At 49.4% G+C, this 17,413-nt stretch overlaps 3 protein-coding genes across 3 annotated transcripts; 1 reads left to right on the top strand and 2 right to left on the bottom strand.

The window, feature by feature from the left end:
- Nucleotides 1-1,480: 1,480 nt before the first annotated feature.
- mob4 (MOB family member 4, phocein) lies at nt 1,481-6,981 on the bottom strand. Its single transcript, XM_070838070.1, has 8 exons — nt 6,878-6,981; nt 6,222-6,284; nt 5,054-5,154; nt 4,276-4,318; nt 4,010-4,096; nt 3,797-3,876; nt 2,909-3,020; nt 1,481-2,797 (listed from the first exon to the last, which is right to left on the bottom strand). The coding sequence occupies exons 1-8, from the start codon at nt 6,935-6,937 to the stop codon at nt 2,663-2,665; spliced, it is 681 nt and encodes a 226-aa protein (XP_070694171.1). The 5' UTR covers nt 6,938-6,981; the 3' UTR covers nt 1,481-2,662.
- A 1,215-nt stretch (nt 6,982-8,196) lies between these two features.
- Nucleotides 8,197-11,100, bottom strand: hspe1 (heat shock 10 protein 1). The gene is made up of 4 exons (XM_070838071.1): nt 10,919-11,100; nt 8,697-8,852; nt 8,511-8,600; nt 8,197-8,421 (listed from the first exon to the last, which is right to left on the bottom strand). The coding sequence occupies exons 1-4, from the start codon at nt 11,033-11,035 to the stop codon at nt 8,371-8,373; spliced, it is 414 nt and encodes a 137-aa protein (XP_070694172.1). The 5' UTR covers nt 11,036-11,100; the 3' UTR covers nt 8,197-8,370.
- A 401-nt stretch (nt 11,101-11,501) lies between these two features.
- Nucleotides 11,502-17,385, top strand: hspd1 (heat shock 60 protein 1). Its single transcript, XM_070837975.1, has 11 exons — nt 11,502-11,599; nt 12,757-12,932; nt 13,025-13,360; nt 13,458-13,553; nt 13,661-13,754; nt 13,867-14,035; nt 14,149-14,248; nt 14,337-14,582; nt 14,670-14,844; nt 15,268-15,446; nt 16,115-17,385. Exons 2-11 carry the CDS (start codon nt 12,759-12,761, stop codon nt 16,283-16,285), a joined length of 1,740 nt encoding a protein of 579 aa, XP_070694076.1. The 5' UTR covers nt 11,502-11,599; nt 12,757-12,758; the 3' UTR covers nt 16,286-17,385.
- The last annotated feature ends 28 nt before the right edge of the window (nt 17,386-17,413 follow it).

Below are 17,413 nucleotides of genomic sequence, written 5' to 3'. Positions count from 1 at the left end.
CCATAATGAGAAAGAGGTATTATTTAGAACGATCTATGTTCAGACTTTTCCACAGATTAGTCGGGGGAAGGAACTAGTCCAGGGGAGACGTGTTCCACACATTTAAATCCATTGTTAGATGGGGATGGGGTAAGGTCACCATGCTGCAGACTCTTTTATGCACAGTGGAAACGGCAGCACGGGTGAAGAGAGGGAAAGCAGAGCCGCTTTCCCTTTCTACTTTAAATCTGTGTTCATTCACAGCTCAACGTCTTCTGTCTGTTCCCTCCATGATGTTTGAACAGCTTCACCCCGTGGTGGCGCTGACCGTGTTCTTTCCCTCAGTAAAAACTTTACAGCTGATAAGGTACTGCCAGTGTACCCTGCTACCCTCTCTGTGATGGGGGGGGGAGTTCTTCACACAAAGCATGCATCATAATATTGAACCTGACAAGTGTATTTTCTAAAGGGGGGGTGGGGGTACCTCTGTGTATGTGGAGAAGGGCTGTACGAAGCCTTCAGTGCTGCAGACGGAGCCCAGGGAAGTCTGGGGGTGTTAGCGGTTATTAACATATCACACCCAAGTCTCTGATCGAAAGGCTGGCAGGTCAGTTGCATTGTGGGTAATGTAGGCAGCAGGTGTTGACAAAGAAACAGATGTGTGTAATAAACCAGGATGACCGCCTGGCGGTTGTTTGCCTCTGCCCACCAGTCACAGTTCCTTCCCCGTCTGGTGTGAACCACAGGTGGAGTATGGTTCAGCCTCCGTCTGGTCCAGAGGGACACAAAAGAGTTTCTGCAGATCATGACGAGTGTTAAGACAACCTTTGGGATATAGAATATCATCACTTGATCCTGTTGGACACTTGTTGTCAGAATTACTGTATGAATTTGTGATATGAACAGGAATGTGTTTTATGGCCACCGATATCTCATCTGTTCATCCTGGAGTCCAAATGGACACTTGTGCCAAATCAGGCGTTCCTGTGAGAGGGTCACAGGAGCGGACGGACAACCTGAAACGTCCAGTCTCTGACGACAGCCGTCCCCGGAGACACGAGGAAGAGGACATCTCTGGTTCTGTGGCATTTAAAAAAAAAAAAACCTGACGACAATTAAAAATGAGTGGAGTACTCTTTAATGCTACGGTAGTGATACGACTGTTGTATATATCTTACACGTTAGTATTCCTCATTGCAAGTTGGGGTTTAAACTAATTGTGACATGTTACATTGCTTTGTGGGGAGGGGGGGTGTAGTATGATGTAGACACTGCCCAGGTTTGACTGGGTGTGTTTAGCTCCATCAGGGTTTTCTAAAAGTCAGTATTAATGTTCCAGCCTTGTTGTACATTGTGTCCCCTTTATTATTGCTGGGTTTTTATTGTATTAAACATGTATTTCCCATGGTTTGCGGCTCGTTTCCCATTAACAGCATCTCCCCCTTCCTTCCCAGTGTTAGTGCCACACCACAGCTCCATATTCAAATGTCCACACAACCACCTGAATACCAGGTCTTTTTTATTAACAGACATCATGAAAATGTCAACAGTAACAAAATTTTTTAGTTCATTTAAAAAAAAAAAGTGGGTTGGACTGACAAGACTCCTCCAACAAAATAACTTAATGAGGGAGGGTGTAAAAGAAGGGAGGGTGTGCTCCGATACTTAAATGTGGCTGATATTCCATCCTTCCTCGTGGTATTTACCCATCAAATGCCTAAAACTGGCTTACAGCAGCTCAGTCTCTGCTTAGAACCTCATGGTTAATGTCCAGGAAGGGGGGGGGATATCAGGCACATTTGACACAGTATTAAAACGGGGGCTGTCACAAAGCAGGATCAGAGTTAGCCAACAAGCCGTCCTACATACTCTGAAACGTCCTTCCAGAGGCCAAAGAGAAAGAATATCTGACTGCTAGTACACGTACAAAGCTAGAGATTACGTTTCCTTGTTCACTACCACACAAGCCACACACCTACACTGTGTTTAATAGCATTATTAAGTCAGCAGGCTCATTTAGTGATCCACTTCATGGGACACCCCCAAACAGGCTGGTAGGCAACACAAGCAAAGAGAACAGAAGCAGACACTAAGAGTGAAGCACCATCAAAAAACATGACAGTGATTTAAGGGTGGGGTGGGGGGTTATGTACAGGGGGGAGGCCGTCGGTGTGTGCCTTTGTCAACAATACAGGTCACCATGATTACATTTTGCAAATCCAGCTGCTTAAAGAAGATTAAGGAGAAGGTTTTTCCTAGAGGAGGAGTAGTGTGAGACTAGGGCTGCTTCAGAGAGAGGGGGTCCCTCTGGTGGGGGAGGGGGGCGCAGTATGAGTCTGAACACACAGAGTGAACAGAGGACAGATGACGTCCTCTGGTCCTGCAGGCATGGCTCAACTCTGCTCCCGCTGTTCTTAGCCTTACTTCGTCTGAGATACACACAGGTGACGAGGGTGGAGGGACATGACAGTGTTACTAGACGGGAGCCTTAATACACTGTAGTGTGTGAGTGTGTGTGTGTGTGTGTGTGTGTGTGTGTGTGTGTGTGTGTGTGTGTGTGTGTGTGTGTGTGTGTGTGTGTGTGTGAGAGAGTGTGTGAGTGTGTGAGTGTGTGTGTGTGTGTGTGAGTGAGTGTGTAAAATCAGGTTTTTACATGGCTCTCCCTTATGGCAGCAGCTGTATGTTAGGCCTCGCTCTCTCCAGCTGATGAGGTGTTCTGCACTTCCTCCTCCAGAATGGGCACGATCAGGTTGTCCTTGGACATCAGGTTGTACTTCATTACAAAGCGTGTGAACCGGTGACACAGGAACGTCTCATTCTGAACACAAACACAGGGCACAACTAATCAAAACTCTGCCGTCCCGTCGATCACTTTAGCAGCTCTGAGGAGGTCAGAACAGCCACAGAAGGACGTGTAACTGGGACCTACCTCATACTTGTCAAATATCTGGCGGTGATGGAAGTAGGCATGAGAGAATATCCTATAGATTCGACGACAGACGGAGCCCAGTTTGGCCACTGATGACTCCTTGATGCTCACCCTAGGGAGACAAATGAGACGACGTGCTGACTGTAAGGAGACGGTGGGAGTACAGGTGTCTGAATGCTTCAGACAAAGAGCTTGTTGAGATGAGAAGGTGAACAAATCTAGAAGCCTTCATCACCCTGTCAGGCTTCATCTGACCACACATGATCCTGCCTGTTCCACAGCTCCTCACCAAACACCTCTACAGCTTCACTTCAAAATTATTTCATTGCTTCCGCTACCAAAACTGCGTCCATAGCAACGGCCTGTCATAAACAAAATAACAGACTGCAGGAAGCTGTAACTGACCCCCGAGTATTCAGCAAAACCGTGTAATAATTTGCTTTAACATCAACTACCTTGACTGAGAGCAGCATCATTACCACTCTGCTTCAGTACTGAGGCATCTAGAGCAGTTATGGACACTTGTACCTTCAGACACGGTCGGACTGCACACCTGGACATCTACGGTGAGTTTAGCTCATCGGTCAGCTGTCTGACCTGCTGCTCCACCGTTCTCTCTCCGCTCTCATAGTGTCATATTCGGCTGTAGCAGGCAGCTGTGAAAGCACAGTGCTCCACCTGCTCAGCTTCACACAGCTGGAGCCTATCTGGTAAATATTTATAGCTAGAGAGCCACATGTCTCCTTCAGAAGCTGGAGGAGACCAAAAACTGAGCTAAGAGGGAGTGAATACCGAACACAAACACGACTCCAGGTGAACACCAAGTTAAACAACTTGTTTTGGTGCCAAAAACAATCAGTGACTGTAGGTTTAAGGAGGATGACTGACCTGCTGGGGAAGTATTTGTTGCTATTGAGAAGGCAGGCAGCTCCGTCCAGCGTGTGCCTGGTGTAGTCAATGGCAGGGCACTGTGGATGCAGCAGCACAACACACACATGACTGGTCCTGTTTTAGCTCAAACAAATGCAGACACATGATTCATGCAGAGGGGGTCATACATGCGGGGGAACCTGATAAAAACACTACAGAGATGTGCGTCACCTCTTTGGGTGTCTTGTGGGCAGCACATAGAAAGATCCACTGCTCTGTGGCCGTCATCTGAGTGCAGGTGTCTGGATGGCACTCGCTCTGAAGGAGGGAAGGCAAGCATCACGACAGCGGACACACTCACACTGTTAAACCGCAGCCCTTTAACACCGTAAACGGCATCTCAGTCGCATCTTAGCTTTTGTTATTCACTCTAACCAGAGCACCCCCAAAGACATTTGTGAAAAAGGTTTGTATATCTGGTGAGTTCCACCGCTTACCTGCAGCTTCACAGCCAGTCCATTGAGCTCCAGGCAGAACTGCCTACAAACAGGACCGAGGAGGAGCCCAGTTAAAACAGCAGCATGGGTGAGTACTCCTGTCTGCTCCGACTCTGATTTCAGCTTCACTAACTACACTTTTTAAGTAAGATTTAAACTAAATGACTTACTGGGGTAGAGGGCTGAGTGTCTGTGCTCCCCATGCTCCCTCACATATTCACCTACCCGTCCCCTGCATGAAGCCTGAACAGTCCTCATGACTGACGGCACCTCAGACCTTCTCCTGCCCTCAGCCCTGGACAAAGTGTTTTAAGTGTGAGACAAAACCAGCCCCAGACCCCCTCCTGGTACGACGTGGTGATCCTTTAACAGAGAACAACCTGACTTCATACCAGTGGAGGTGGAGAGCTGCCTCCTCTACCTCGTTTCACAGTGGATCACGATGCGCCTTCAAACCAAGGCACTGAGATTCACTCTCAATGGATCACTTAAAAATATACAGAACCTGGTTTCCCTTCATTGATTATGTGTACAATCGATCCAGCAGCTTGATGGCCGATTGGTGAGCGCTGATAAAATGGGTATTTTTCCTTTACAGTTTTATTGAGATTTTATTTCTGAGGTTTGTTACACTCTGTTTTACCGTCGCCCTTGAACCTTTGAGGTATATTCCCTCCACACCCACAGTATTTATGTGTATAGCAGAGGGTCCGCTGCAGTATGACAGGAGTCTAAGTGTGTTGTCAAAACATATGAAAAAAATATGGCCACAACATACCTGAGGTGTTCATACTTCCACACCCCCTCATCCTGACCCTCCGGAGGCTCCAGGATTTTGTCGATATTGGAGCAATCTGACCTAATGTTCTGCTGAATGTACTGAAAACACACACACACACACACTTTAGTAGAGCCCCTTACTAAGCCACAGCCACGTGGCCTTCATCACTTCATCACTTGTCAGACAGACATGTCACATCTGGGGATTCCAGGTGAGAGAGCCGACAGGAAGAGGTGTGTCACTTCCTTTTCTGCCACAGATGTGGAGAAGCTAACAAGCTGCCACTTTATGGCTAACGCAACTGCTTTTCACTCCAAATAAGAAGACAGAAGTGAGTTCTGAGTCAGAAATCTGCTCTAAGAGAGTGAAATGTTCAGGTGTTACTGGGCAGACAGAGCTTCATCTCCGGCCATCTGTAACTAACATTATTATTCTATGTTTGCAGCCCTTCTCCAGAGGAGGCTTTTATATTATTATATAGTTTATTTCACTGGGCTATATACGGCTAATGTACTGTAAGCTTTAGCTTCTCTAGCGAGCTGACGTAGATGGTGGAATAGTGTTAGGAAGGGATCTCTTCATGGCAAGTGTGGGCTGGAGGGAACACTACAGCAGGCGTTCCTCCTGTTCCCTCTGTGGGCATGTGGATACTGTGTTGGAACACGCCTGAAAAATTATTAACTTATCCCTCGAGAGCCTAAAATTGCTAAACTTATCGGAGGCTGGCTGAAGACAACAATGAACGTCTCTACCAGCTTAGCCAATCAAATTCACATTACTGGAGATCGTTTATACACAGAGGTAATATCGCCCACATCTTGGTTAAACACTGTGGAAAATAACCTTCAGTCCACTCACCATACACATATTACAGTTATTCACTGCCACACTAGTAGCACACATACTTATACATTTCAGAGTCTGCATCATATTAACATTTCTACCACTGTCAACACTGCATCTCATCCATAGTATACACACCACATATATATATATATATATATATGGTATGTATACACACACAAAATTACTAGCATTAGCCTACTAGCACTTACGCCCCCTCGGTACTTTTAATACCTGCTACTGAAACTTCAGCACATTTTCATACATGCCTTACTTTTTATTAATATATGCCTGACACACACACACATGCACGAAAACACACCTGTTGGACAGCCAGGGTGCTGTCCATCTCCTCAAATGATTCATCCGGCCAGTTGTAGAAATCCTATACATGGAGGGAGGACAATTTTAGTCTTCAGTCGAAGGGGACACAGTCAGCTGTCATCTACTGTGAAGCAGGTCCTGCCACGCTTATCTTGACAGTACAGCACGTTTGAAGCGACAGGAGCCAGTGCTAGCTGAGCTAGCTTTAGTCACAGGCAAAGCCCTGCTGAGTGACAGGACGTTAGCTGTGGTTAGCTGTTTGGCTAGCTTAGGCACCGTCAGCTGGGCTGCGACTGCTTCCTGCAAACAGCTAGCTAGACACCACTGACGCTAGGTGCCAAGTTAGCCGCGGTTTGTGTTAACTTCATTCATAGACTTGACTGTGTGAGTATTTAAGCAGCAATAGAAGCACTATGGATCCGAAATGTAGAGGAAAAAACACAGCCATTAAAGTTAACGTTACTCCAGGAACTAGACGGAGCAACAGCTAACGTTAGCTAGCTGCCCATTTCCAGGTCAGGGCCTTTTCTAAGTCATGTCTGCGACCGAGCTTGTCGACAGAAAATGAGCAGAAAAACAAGACGAGTCAAATGAGGCAGTCATGTGGGGAGTTTAGCGGTAATTTCTGAGAAATCCTACGGGGTGAAAACGCACCTTTGCCTTGGTTCCAGGCCGATTCCTCCTGAGAACTGCAGTACCCTCCGCCATGACCATCTCGACAGAATACCCGGATGTTGGTCCGCCGCTGCGCTGTAGCGGCACCGCTAGTGCTACCGGAGACCGCCGGAGGTTACCGGAAACTGTCGGTGATCACCGGAAACTGTCGGTTATTACCGGAGACTGCCGGACTGTCAGCCTGCTCCTCCACACGGTCCATTCACTGAACACTTGACATCCCGAACAGGCGAAGAGATTGTTAAACCATGCTCCTCACAACTCAAACGACGATTAGTCCAACGATCGATTAGTTTGAGTGACAGAAAATTAATTGGAAACTACTTTGATAACCGCCTCAGTAACTCCTGCCGCACTAATGTGAAGATTCAGTGTCTTTTTATGAGCTTATTTTGATGTTGGCTGATTCAGTAATGATGCTGATGGTTGGACACAACGGTGAGGGAGTGACTTTGGGCTCAGGCTCCATTTCTCAGGGTTCTCACCATTTTTACAAAGCAAACCATCAATGGACCGATGGAGAGAAGAATCAGCAGCTGCAGTTCGACACTAAATGGTCCAGAATGAGCTCCACCTCAACAGTAGCGTCCTGCTTTCCCATCAGTGATGAGGAATAATAATCTAATGACACAATAGCAGGGAGATCACAGAGTACTTTTACTTTAATACTTGAAGTATCGACTGTTAAACCATTAGGAATCAGGAGAACATGAAAGTCACCTTCAGTTCTTACCAAAATAATCACCAGTTCATTTCCTGTCAGCTGATCTTTTCAGCACCCGTTCATTGGTTTTGTGTATTAAAATCTTTATCTGTGAAGTAGTAACTAATGTGTCTGAGTGGGTGTGGAGAATCTAAAACATGAAGTGGCATCTCGCCGCCTCAGGTCTGTACTTGGGTCCGTGTACTCAGATTCCACCACTGGCACCAGGGGCCCAAAGGAAAAAGGGAGCCCTCGGCCTCCTAACAAGTTCATCTGGCCGTGAAGAGTGTAGGTAATACTTCAGATTAGCACAGCCTCAACAATACTCACTTTTATTAAAAACAAACATGACTGACTTACTTGTAGTCAAGTACAAAATACACTGTACAAACACAGTACAAATTCAGCTTGGATTGATGTCAGCCCTCTAATGTAGTTTAAAGGTTAAGTAAGATCCAGTGGGTTTATCTTAAACAAAATCTCCAGACTGCAGCGTGTCCATCTCTGGTGGTGGGATCTATTCTATTATGTGTATTTTATCACAAGTATCACCTGCTGCCTGTTTTCAGCCCTGTTTGAAATCATGAGCCAACAATCATCAGCAGTTCACCTTTATTATTGTAACAAAATGTGATTTGAATTATTTACAATTTCAATAACATAGAAAAAAACTGACATGAACGAGGCGACCTGCTCTCCTCTCCCCAGGGATGATGACGATGGCGATGACGACAGAGACTTGACATGTACAGCAGCAAAAAACAACCCCTCAATCAACGTATTTACCGAGGATATCGCCATCACGGAACAGGAAGTAGTCCTGGAGGATAGAAGAAGAGGAGGAGAGATGAGCCCCAGAAGGGAAACAGGTGCCAACTGAATGTGCTGAAAACCATAAACACACTGCACCTTGTCGTCCAGGTTGACTTTAGTTCCACCGTACTCTGGTAGCAGCACTTTCTCTCCGACCTTCACGCTGATTGGCTGCAGGTCCCCCTTCTGGAAATAAAAACATGTCCGATGAAAAAGGTTACACAAGGGTCTGTGTCGGTACCCCCCCCCCCCCCCCCCCCCGCGCCCAGGAGGTGTTCTCACCTGATTGACGGAGCCCGGTCCCACGGCCACCACGGTGGCCTGCAGCACTTTGCCCTGGGACTTCTCCGGCAGCATGATGCCCCCCTTCGTTACCGTCTCTGCGGTAAAGCGCTCCACCAGCACCCGGTCGAACAAGGGGAGGAACTTTCTGAAGGCCTGTGAGTGACCATGGAGAGGAAATCAGCAAATGATGTCAAACAAACATTTTACTTTTCTCCCAGTGGTGGATGAAGCTCGACACGGATCATCACTCTGAGTTTCTTCTCTTCTATCGTGTTTGTGTTCTTTTGCTTTCGTCTGCCTGACTGTGTCGTGTGTTAAGTTCTAGATAAATGAAGCCGAGTTGGTTTGAATTGACATTTGCTGTAAGAATCCAGTAATACCACAGGGGGGCTGTCAAGTCTTGTGTTACACAAAACCAAAAGGCCATGGACTCTGACCCCACTGAGTGCTGGGGGTTTCACAACATCTGCCAAGCGCGCGCGCGCGCGCGCACACACACACACACACACACACACACACACACACACACACACACACACACACACACACACACACACACACACACACACACACACACACACACACACACACACACACACACACACACACACACACACACACACACACACACACACACACACACACACACACACACACACAGTGGACTCAGTTCCTCAGTATAAGGTAGTGATATTTTCAGCTGAACAAAAAAGCCCCAAACGTCTCTCATAACAATTCATCAATCAAACTACAGTGAAAACAATGAAGCAGCTCAGGGTTCAGCTCAAACATTATAAATACTAAGCTGGCCTGCTTCAAATGCAGGAATGATAAATCACAGGGGAGGAAAGTTAAAAAAAAAAAAAGTGGGGGGGGGTGCAGTAAGTAAAGCCGGTGTGTGGCCAATAACGGAGCAGCTCTCTCAGACAGAGGCAGCCTCTGAGCAGCAGGAGTGTAGGAGGACAGCAGCTGCCAACAGTGTGAGTGTGTGAGCAGATGTGTCAGTGACCTTGTGTGAAGGTCGAGCGGCAGAGAGGTGGTGGCAGTTAAAGGGTGGGGGTGGGGGTGGGGTCGGGGTGAAGGACAGGTCCCAGTCTGTTGGCTGGTTGGATTAAATAGATGACCAAAAGCAGGCGCAGTTACTTATTCTTGTGACTGTTTAACCTGAGACAGCGAAGGCCGAGGGCTGCTGATAAACCCTGATGAGAGCTCGGGGCCATCTTCAGCCGTGTGAGCCACTTATCACTTATCAGTCATCAGTCATCAGTCAGCGTCGCTAAATCAACTAAGAAAAAAGCAAACAAGCCATGATAGCGGCCTTGATCTGCAACGACACGTCCTCCAGGTTTGAACAGAGCGAGATAACACCCAAGGCCGCTTAGTCCTGAAGGGTCTCTCTCTGTGGCGCTTCATGGGCGGTGGGGGTCCACGGTGCATTAGATGGTTCTGATTAAGCTCATGTGCTCCAGCGGTCACTGTGGTCCACTTTCTTTGTGTCAGAGGACCCACAGACTGCAGCCTCCACAGTGGGGTCCTCTTTGGCAGCTGGACACGGTCAGAGCCGCTCTGTCTCTGTCTCCAGCGGTACTTTGTGGTGTTCAGGTTACTGACGACTCTTTGCCAACTCCACCGCACAGCTGAGGACCTACGGAAGCCTGGCTGCGTGGGCTACACGCGCTGTGCGTGCGTGCGTCGGTCATGAGGTCACAGACCACGTAGCGGAAGCCGGAAGTAGTTTAAATTATCGTGTAATCGGATTTTTCACGGACCAAGTGCGAGCACGCCGTGAAACGAGCCGACCACTATAAGCAGCAGCCGAGGACACGGTTTAGAAGAGCAGCCTGAGCGCCCACACACACTTTTCTCTCTCTGTCCCGGGGGAGCGCAGCAGCACTGAGCGTCAGGACCCCGGAGAAGTCCCGCTGAGCCCTCAGCACTGCTGCCGGTGCCCGGGTGGAGGGGAGTGTGATGACAGAGAGAGATGTGAGCACACCACATAAAACCCGGCTGGCTGCCCCCCTCCCCCCTCAGCATAAGCACACGTGTATTCAGTGAGCGTCTCCCTCTCACCGGCTCTTTGTAGCCGAGTGACCTTGTGGGTCCATGTTACAGGCAGCTAGCACACACACAGAGCTGCTAGCACACAGAGCTAACACACACACACTGAGCTGCTACATGAAGTCTGTCCTTCCCTGTCTGAACTAGTTTGATCGTCTTACCATTTCTGGATGCGTGGGAGCAGCGAGGATCTGCGTGAGGCTGCGGCGCAGGTTTGGTCTGACACTGAGGGGGACCAGCTCCACGTGAGGAAATGTCCAGAAAGAGAGTCTGCGCATGCGCACTACCTTTGACCGCAGAATCAGAAAATCCGCAGCAGCTAAGAGGAGAAAAGCATCATGTAACAGCCACACAGGCCGGACACTGAGGCTGAGGTGTGCTCAGGACCGTTTCATGGGGACTTCTCTCTCTTTCACACTTTTCACGTAGAAGCAATATTGCACAATGTCAACTTTGACCTTTATTTCTTTCCTCCAATGGCACGCGCGAATCTTCTAGAAATGTCCGCCCGGGAACGAGCATTGCCAAGTGCTCTTGTCCATTATGAACAGTGGGGGTGCGCACAGAAGTCCCAAGGCCACACCATCAATACGTGTTGTGTTACAGGTTAGCATGAGGGGGGGTTTGAGGGTAGAAACGCTGCTTTAAGCCAGCTGTCCGCTCTAGTTGTGTCCTTATCCTCGTTCCGGGGCGGGCCGCAGCTCACCCGGATGTGATCGGCCATGTGCAGTCCGCTCTGAGCAGCTCAGTGCCCCCCCCCCGCCGTCCTCACGGCTCCTCGTTATATCAGTCCGTCTCTCCGGTGAGCACCTGGCAGCAGCGACAAGCGACTCTCCTCACAAGTAAGTGCCGACCTGTTCACCTCCGGGCACACGGCTAGCTTTATTCACTCCTAGCTAACAGCCTGCTAGCTTTATTCACTCCTAGCTAACAGCCTGCTAGCTTTATTCACTCCTAGCTAACAGCCTGCTAGCTTTATTCACTCCTAGCTAACAGCCTGCTAGCTTTATTCACTCCTAGCTAACAGCCTGCTAGCTTTATTCACTCCTAGCTAACACTTCCTACCAAACTACAAGGACACACATGCTAGTTGTCACCACTGACTGTAGCTGGACGGAGCTCCACCTGAGGAACAGGTCACGTGTTTCACTCTGCTCAGGCACGACTGATGAAATCTTGCCTCAGTACAGTTTAAAAGGCGCTGGGGACGACGTGATTACCAATGTAGGAGGGTGGGGGGGTGATAAATCAGACTGTTCGCCAGCTCAGAGCCTGGGTGGGCACGAGGCAGCGTGCTGGTCAGTCCTCTGAGGCTGAGCACGGATGGCTCGGCTCGGCTCTGCTCGGCACATGCTGCTTTACAGTTTGACCTTGTGACGCACGGCCTGGAGAGCACACGTGGGCTAACCAGGAACTGGTCCGGAGATCCTCTGTGATCCAGTCACGACGGTCAGGCCGGTCTGCTCATCCACACATGAGCGTCTCTCTATCGACATGCCATGTGTCAAACAGTGTCTGGCCCCAGCTCCTCCAGTGTAAGGCTGTGCTCAGGCTTCTAGTGTGGATAGCTGGAGTCTGACAGCAGCAGCATTTAAAACCAGCCGCTTATGACTTTAACCTACTGGGATGATGAGGAAGCACATTTGTCCCCCGTGACCTGCTCCTACCTTCGACCTCTGTGGTGAAGGTGACCATCCCCATCCTGCAAGTGGAGGTTCATTCATTCTGTGGTCAAACCTCCAGCGACCACTAGAGGCAGTACACCAAGTCCTCCTGTGATTGGGGGTGGTGGTGGTGGGGGGGTGGTTTGGAGAATCATTATTCAAGTGTACTTTGGCTCCCCTCACATGGTGAACACTTTGTGTCCTGAACCTGAACCTTTGTGGCCTGTCCTCCCAGTAAATTAGCAGGTTTAATTGGACGCCTCTGGTCCATCACATGAGGGCAAGACGTCGTCTCGGGGACATTCATGGAACACGTCTGTCTTTTCTTCCCTCAGAGATGTTCCGTTTACCAACAGTCATGAAGCAGGTCAGGCCCGTGTGCAGGGCGCTGGCTCCTCACCTCACACGAGCCTACGCCAAGGACGTGAAGTTTGGGGCTGATGCTCGTGCCCTCATGCTGCAGGGGGTGGACCTGCTGGCTGATGCTGTGGCTGTCACCATGGGCCCAAAGGTAACGTGAGGTTTTGCCCACTGGCTACATCGCCACTCATTTGGTATTAACCCAAGATGCAACTGTCTGACCGCCTTGTGTCTCCGTTCCAGGGTCGCACTGTCATCATTGAGCAGAGCTGGGGCAGCCCTAAGGTCACCAAGGACGGCGTGACCGTGGCCAAGAGCATCGACCTGAAGGACAAGTACAAGAACATCGGTGCCAAGCTGGTGCAGGATGTGGCCAACAACACCAACGAGGAGGCCGGTGACGGCACCACCACCGCCACAGTGCTGGCTCGTGCCATTGCCAAGGAGGGTTTCGACACCATCAGCAAAGGCGCCAACCCCGTGGAGATCCGACGTGGGGTCATGATGGCCGTAGAGACCGTCATCAACGAGCTGAAAAATCTGTCCAAGCCCGTCACAACCCCTGAGGAGATCGCACAGGTAAACGGGAGGAGAAGAAGTTAATTCTAGGAGGTTGTGAGTAGCTATGTGTCATCACGAATTTAATGAGATGCTATAATGTAATTTTGGCTTTAAGGTTGCTACAATCTCAGCGAACGGAGACGTGGAGATCGGTAACATCATATCCAATGCCATGAAGAAAGTTGGCCGCAAGGGAGTCATCACTGTCAAGGTATGAGAAGTCTTTGACACTGCTGTGACGGTGGCTCCATGGCTGTGGAGCAGCGGTTAGAACCTGTAAATGGAAGTGAACTGATGAATACATGCTTTACATCTCAGGATGGGAAGACTCTGCACGACGAGCTGGAGGTCATTGAGGGTATGAAGTTTGACCGGGGTTACATCTCTCCCTACTTTATCAACACGGCCAAAGGTACTGCTCACACTGTGACCTCACCTGTCCTTACACGGCAGGGTGCTAAAGCAGACATGACGCTGAACGTGTGTGGAACACATCACGCTAAATCTGCCCCGTCTGTTTCCAGGCCAGAAGTGCGAGTTCCAGGATGCCTACGTGCTGCTGAGTGAGAAGAAGATCTCCAGTGTCCAGAGCATCGTGCCGGCCCTGGAGATTGCCAACCAGCACCGCAAACCACTGGTGATTGTGGCCGAGGACGTGGACGGAGAGGCCCTCAGCACCCTGGTTCTCAACAGGTACACGGTGTTTGTTTCCTGATCCCACGTCAACCAGCTGAACTGTAGCATGTGTGTGTGGAGCAGCTTGAACGAGAGCTAAAAGTCTCGTGGTTCAACGTGTTAATTTGCAGGCTCAAGGTCGGCCTCCAGGTGGTGGCTGTTAAAGCCCCAGGCTTCGGAGACAACAGGAAGAATCAGCTGAAGGACATGGCCATCGCCACCGGGGGCACTGTAAGGCCACTTTCCATTACTCAGAGACAGAACACAGGTGGAGCTCCCAGGCTTGGTCTTTAACTGATGAATCTTTTCCTTTCTCCAGGTGTTTGGAGACGAGTCTCTGGGCGTGGCTCTCGAAGACATCCAGGCTCATGACTTTGGTAAGGTGGGCGAGGTGCAGATTACCAAAGACGACACCTTGCTCCTGAAGGGAGGGGGCAGCCCGGCTGAAATTGAGAAGCGGGCTTCAGAGATTGTCGAGCAGCTGGAGAGCACCACCAGTGACTACGAGAAGGAGAAATTAAATGAGCGTCTGGCCAAGCTGTCTGATGGGGTGGCCGTTCTCAAGGTACGTCTCCCAGCAGAAATCCAGGTGCCACGTCGCAGCACAGTTTGGCTGTAGACCAACAGTTGTGACGCACACTCTCCTCTTCAGGTGGGAGGGACAAGCGACGTGGAGGTGAATGAGAAGAAGGACCGCGTGACAGATGCTCTGAACGCCACACGGGCGGCTGTGGAGGAGGGTATTGTGCCAGGTGGAGGCTGTGCCCTGCTGCGCTGCATGCCGTCCCTGGATGCCCTCAAATCTGCCAATTCTGACCAGAAGATCGGTTAGTAAAGCACAGGCTCACATGTACTACGTCCACATTGGAGAACAAGAAGATCTGCTTTACACATCTCTCACTGCCGAATAAAGATAAAGGTGGAATCAACCCATTTTACATAGAACACTAAAATAAGCCCCAGTGAGAGCAGCAGGTAGAGCAGAAGCAAACAGACAGGCACCACCCATCCACCGAGGCAGCCGGTGTAGTAGAACATGACAGTGTAGCTCTCTCCTTGTTGATACTGTCTCCTGGGTTACATCATTGGTTTTTCAGACTTATTATGACTTGTAAAAACAGCGCTTTTATTGGTACGACCACATTAGTGGGCCGACGGTACCAGTGAGGTCGAATAAGCAGACCTCTTTCCTACATCTCAGTTTTGTGTGGAAAGTAACCGGTTTCCCATGTTCTCCTTGTTCCAAACAGGTGTGGAGATCATCAGGCGGGCTCTCCGGATCCCTGCTATGACCATCGCTAAGAATGCAGGTGTGGAGGGGTCGCTGGTGGTGGAGAAGATCCTGCAGGGATCGGCCGAGCTCGGCTACGACGCCATGCAGGGAGAATACGTGAACATGGTGGAGAAGGGCATCATCGACCCCACCAAGGTACGGCCGGATGTTGTGTTTGAGGCGTGTGGTCAGAAAAACCTCCCCTGACAGATCAGTCAGTGTAAACTAGACCAACACTGCCACTCGGTGGTGAACGAGGTGTAAGGAAAGAAGGGGACCAGATTCAGAAGCCCTCTGTGGGAAATGATTTGGTTTGTGATGACATGACAACACCTTTATCTATCAGACTGGACAAGCTGAAACCATCAAACGGTTCTTGAACAATAACAAGTGATGAATGAAAATTGTCCTACAATTTATGGACTGATCATTTGACTCCAAACATTTGGAAATCTACATCATGCTGAGGTAGCCACGCAGTCGAGTTGTCACATGTAGTACAGGAACAACTATCTCCATCAGCCAAGTGTTTAACAAGTGACTTTTTCAGTCCTGTGTGAAGGAAGAAAAGACCAAATGTTTTCTCTCTCTCTGCCCAGATGTGAGGATTAGCTGCTCTGTCCCTAAATCACAGACAGAATATCTTTAAGAACACTAACAAAATGAGCTCAGTGACTAAATGTGATGACACGTGTCCTGTCCTCCCTGCTCACTGACCTCTGACCTCGGTTACTCCCTGAGGGAGCTGTGTAGTGTGTTGTGTGCCGTCCTGATGCCGAGCACAGAGATGCTGTAATCTTGCATGTCCCTGCCCCCCCCCCCAGGTGGTGAGGACAGCCCTGCTGGACGCTGCAGGAGTGGCGTCCCTGCTCTCCACTGCTGAGGCCGTAGTCACAGAGATGCCCAAGGAGGAGAAGGAGATGCCAGGAGGCGGTATGGGAGGCATGGGAGGCATGGGAGGCATGGGTGGCATGGGGGGCGGCATGGGTTTCTAATGCCCGTCCTCCTGACGCTCTACAGACTAATGGGCAGATTGGTGCTGGGGGGGCGGCTGAGGATCACAGTCCTCCAAGAACCTGTACCCACCTCCACCAAACTTTGCCCACTGTGACTCAACTGGCCATGAGTATGTTGGAGCTGCAAACGGTGATGATGCACCCCCACCCCCACAATTCCTCTTTGTCTGAATGGGGGGAGGAGCCAGCCTCGCCTCACTCTGAGCTCCTCCGTCCCATTCGCCCAGTCTGAGTCCATCACGCCCAGTACACACACACACACCTGCTGTCTGATCAACCATCAACATCTGCACAGAAGTCATCGCAGCACTCAGATCTCTGGAGCCTGTAGTCCAGTGTGAAGTGGTCTAAGAAGAACCTAACATAGCCTCCATACTGACGCTCTGGGTTACAGCCTGAATGAGAAAAGATGCCTCGCCAGAACTGTCTGTCCTTTCTGTTTGTCATAGTATTTTGTTAATTCTTGTTTTTTTTATATATATATCTGTATGTGATTTGTCCTCCAGCTAAAAGTATGTGGGATAAAATCTGTCGTTGATTTAATTAAACCAGTTTTCTTACAGAATATTTCCTGTGGCTTCGTCTCTGAGGTGACATTGTCAGCTTGTATGTGTGGTGTCCTCTTCTAGGTGACCACAGCTGGATGAAGAGTGCCTCAGTTATCAGTCTGTTTAACGCTGTCAAACTTAAATAATGTGGTAGTACTGAGTCATCTTCACACAAGCAGCGCTGCGACTTTCATCTGACCATCGGCCTTTTATTCACAGGCTCAGCTTCCACACTATGGCATGTGGGGGGGGGGCTCTAGTTACAAACTGGTTTGGGTCATTCAAGGTGTTGGCTGCACAGTCTAAATGTGAGAAGGGGGGGTGTCCTCGTGCCGTGGAGCACTGACCTGTGAGAGAAGTCTGTTCGGACAGAGGCTGCACGCTGCAGTTACACGACCTCCATTAAACCTTTCCAGGACAGCATTCCTTTAACACTCAGCAGAGATCATTGGACGTGTTTTGTACGATGTAGACGATGATCAATGGTTTTCTTTTTTCTTTTTTTTAATTTAATAAATTCAGTTGTTCAGATTTGTTGGTCACTCAAGGTGTTTTTACT

This window comes from Pempheris klunzingeri, chromosome 10 (assembly GCF_042242105.1).
Source record: "Pempheris klunzingeri isolate RE-2024b chromosome 10, fPemKlu1.hap1, whole genome shotgun sequence".
Classification (NCBI taxonomy): domain Eukaryota; kingdom Metazoa; phylum Chordata; class Actinopteri; order Acropomatiformes; family Pempheridae; genus Pempheris; species Pempheris klunzingeri.
Note: the sequence above shows the minus strand (reverse complement) of the source record. Positions and strands in the feature narration are given on the sequence as shown.

Bases quoted from the DNA above. Each gene is read 5' to 3' on its own strand.
- mob4 (XM_070838070.1), bottom strand. From the start codon at position 6,937: ATGGTCATGGCGGAGGGTACTGCAGTTCTCAGGAGGAATCGGCCTGGA. The intron at 5,155-6,221 runs GTGTGTTTTCGT...GTGTGTTTTCAG, and splicing joins GCACCCTGGCTGTCCAACAG to TACATTCAGCAGAACATTAG. The intron at 4,097-4,275 runs GTAAGCGGTGGA...TCCCTCCTTCAG, and splicing joins GACTGGCTGTGAAGCTGCAG to AGCGAGTGCCATCCAGACAC.
- hspd1 (XM_070837975.1), top strand. From the start codon at position 12,759: ATGTTCCGTTTACCAACAGTCATGAAGCAGGTCAGGCCCGTGTGCAGG. The intron at 13,755-13,866 runs GTACTGCTCACA...GTCTGTTTCCAG, and splicing joins CTTTATCAACACGGCCAAAG to GCCAGAAGTGCGAGTTCCAG. The intron at 14,036-14,148 runs GTACACGGTGTT...GTTAATTTGCAG, and splicing joins AGCACCCTGGTTCTCAACAG to GCTCAAGGTCGGCCTCCAGG.
- hspe1 (XM_070838071.1), bottom strand. From the start codon at position 11,035: ATGCGCAGACTCTCTTTCTGGACATTTCCTCACGTGGAGCTGGTCCCC. The intron at 8,853-10,918 runs GTAAGACGATCA...GGTCACTCACAG, and splicing joins CTCCCACGCATCCAGAAATG to GCCTTCAGAAAGTTCCTCCC. The intron at 8,422-8,510 runs GTGCAGTGTGTT...TCTATCCTCCAG, and splicing joins AAGTCAACCTGGACGACAAG to GACTACTTCCTGTTCCGTGA.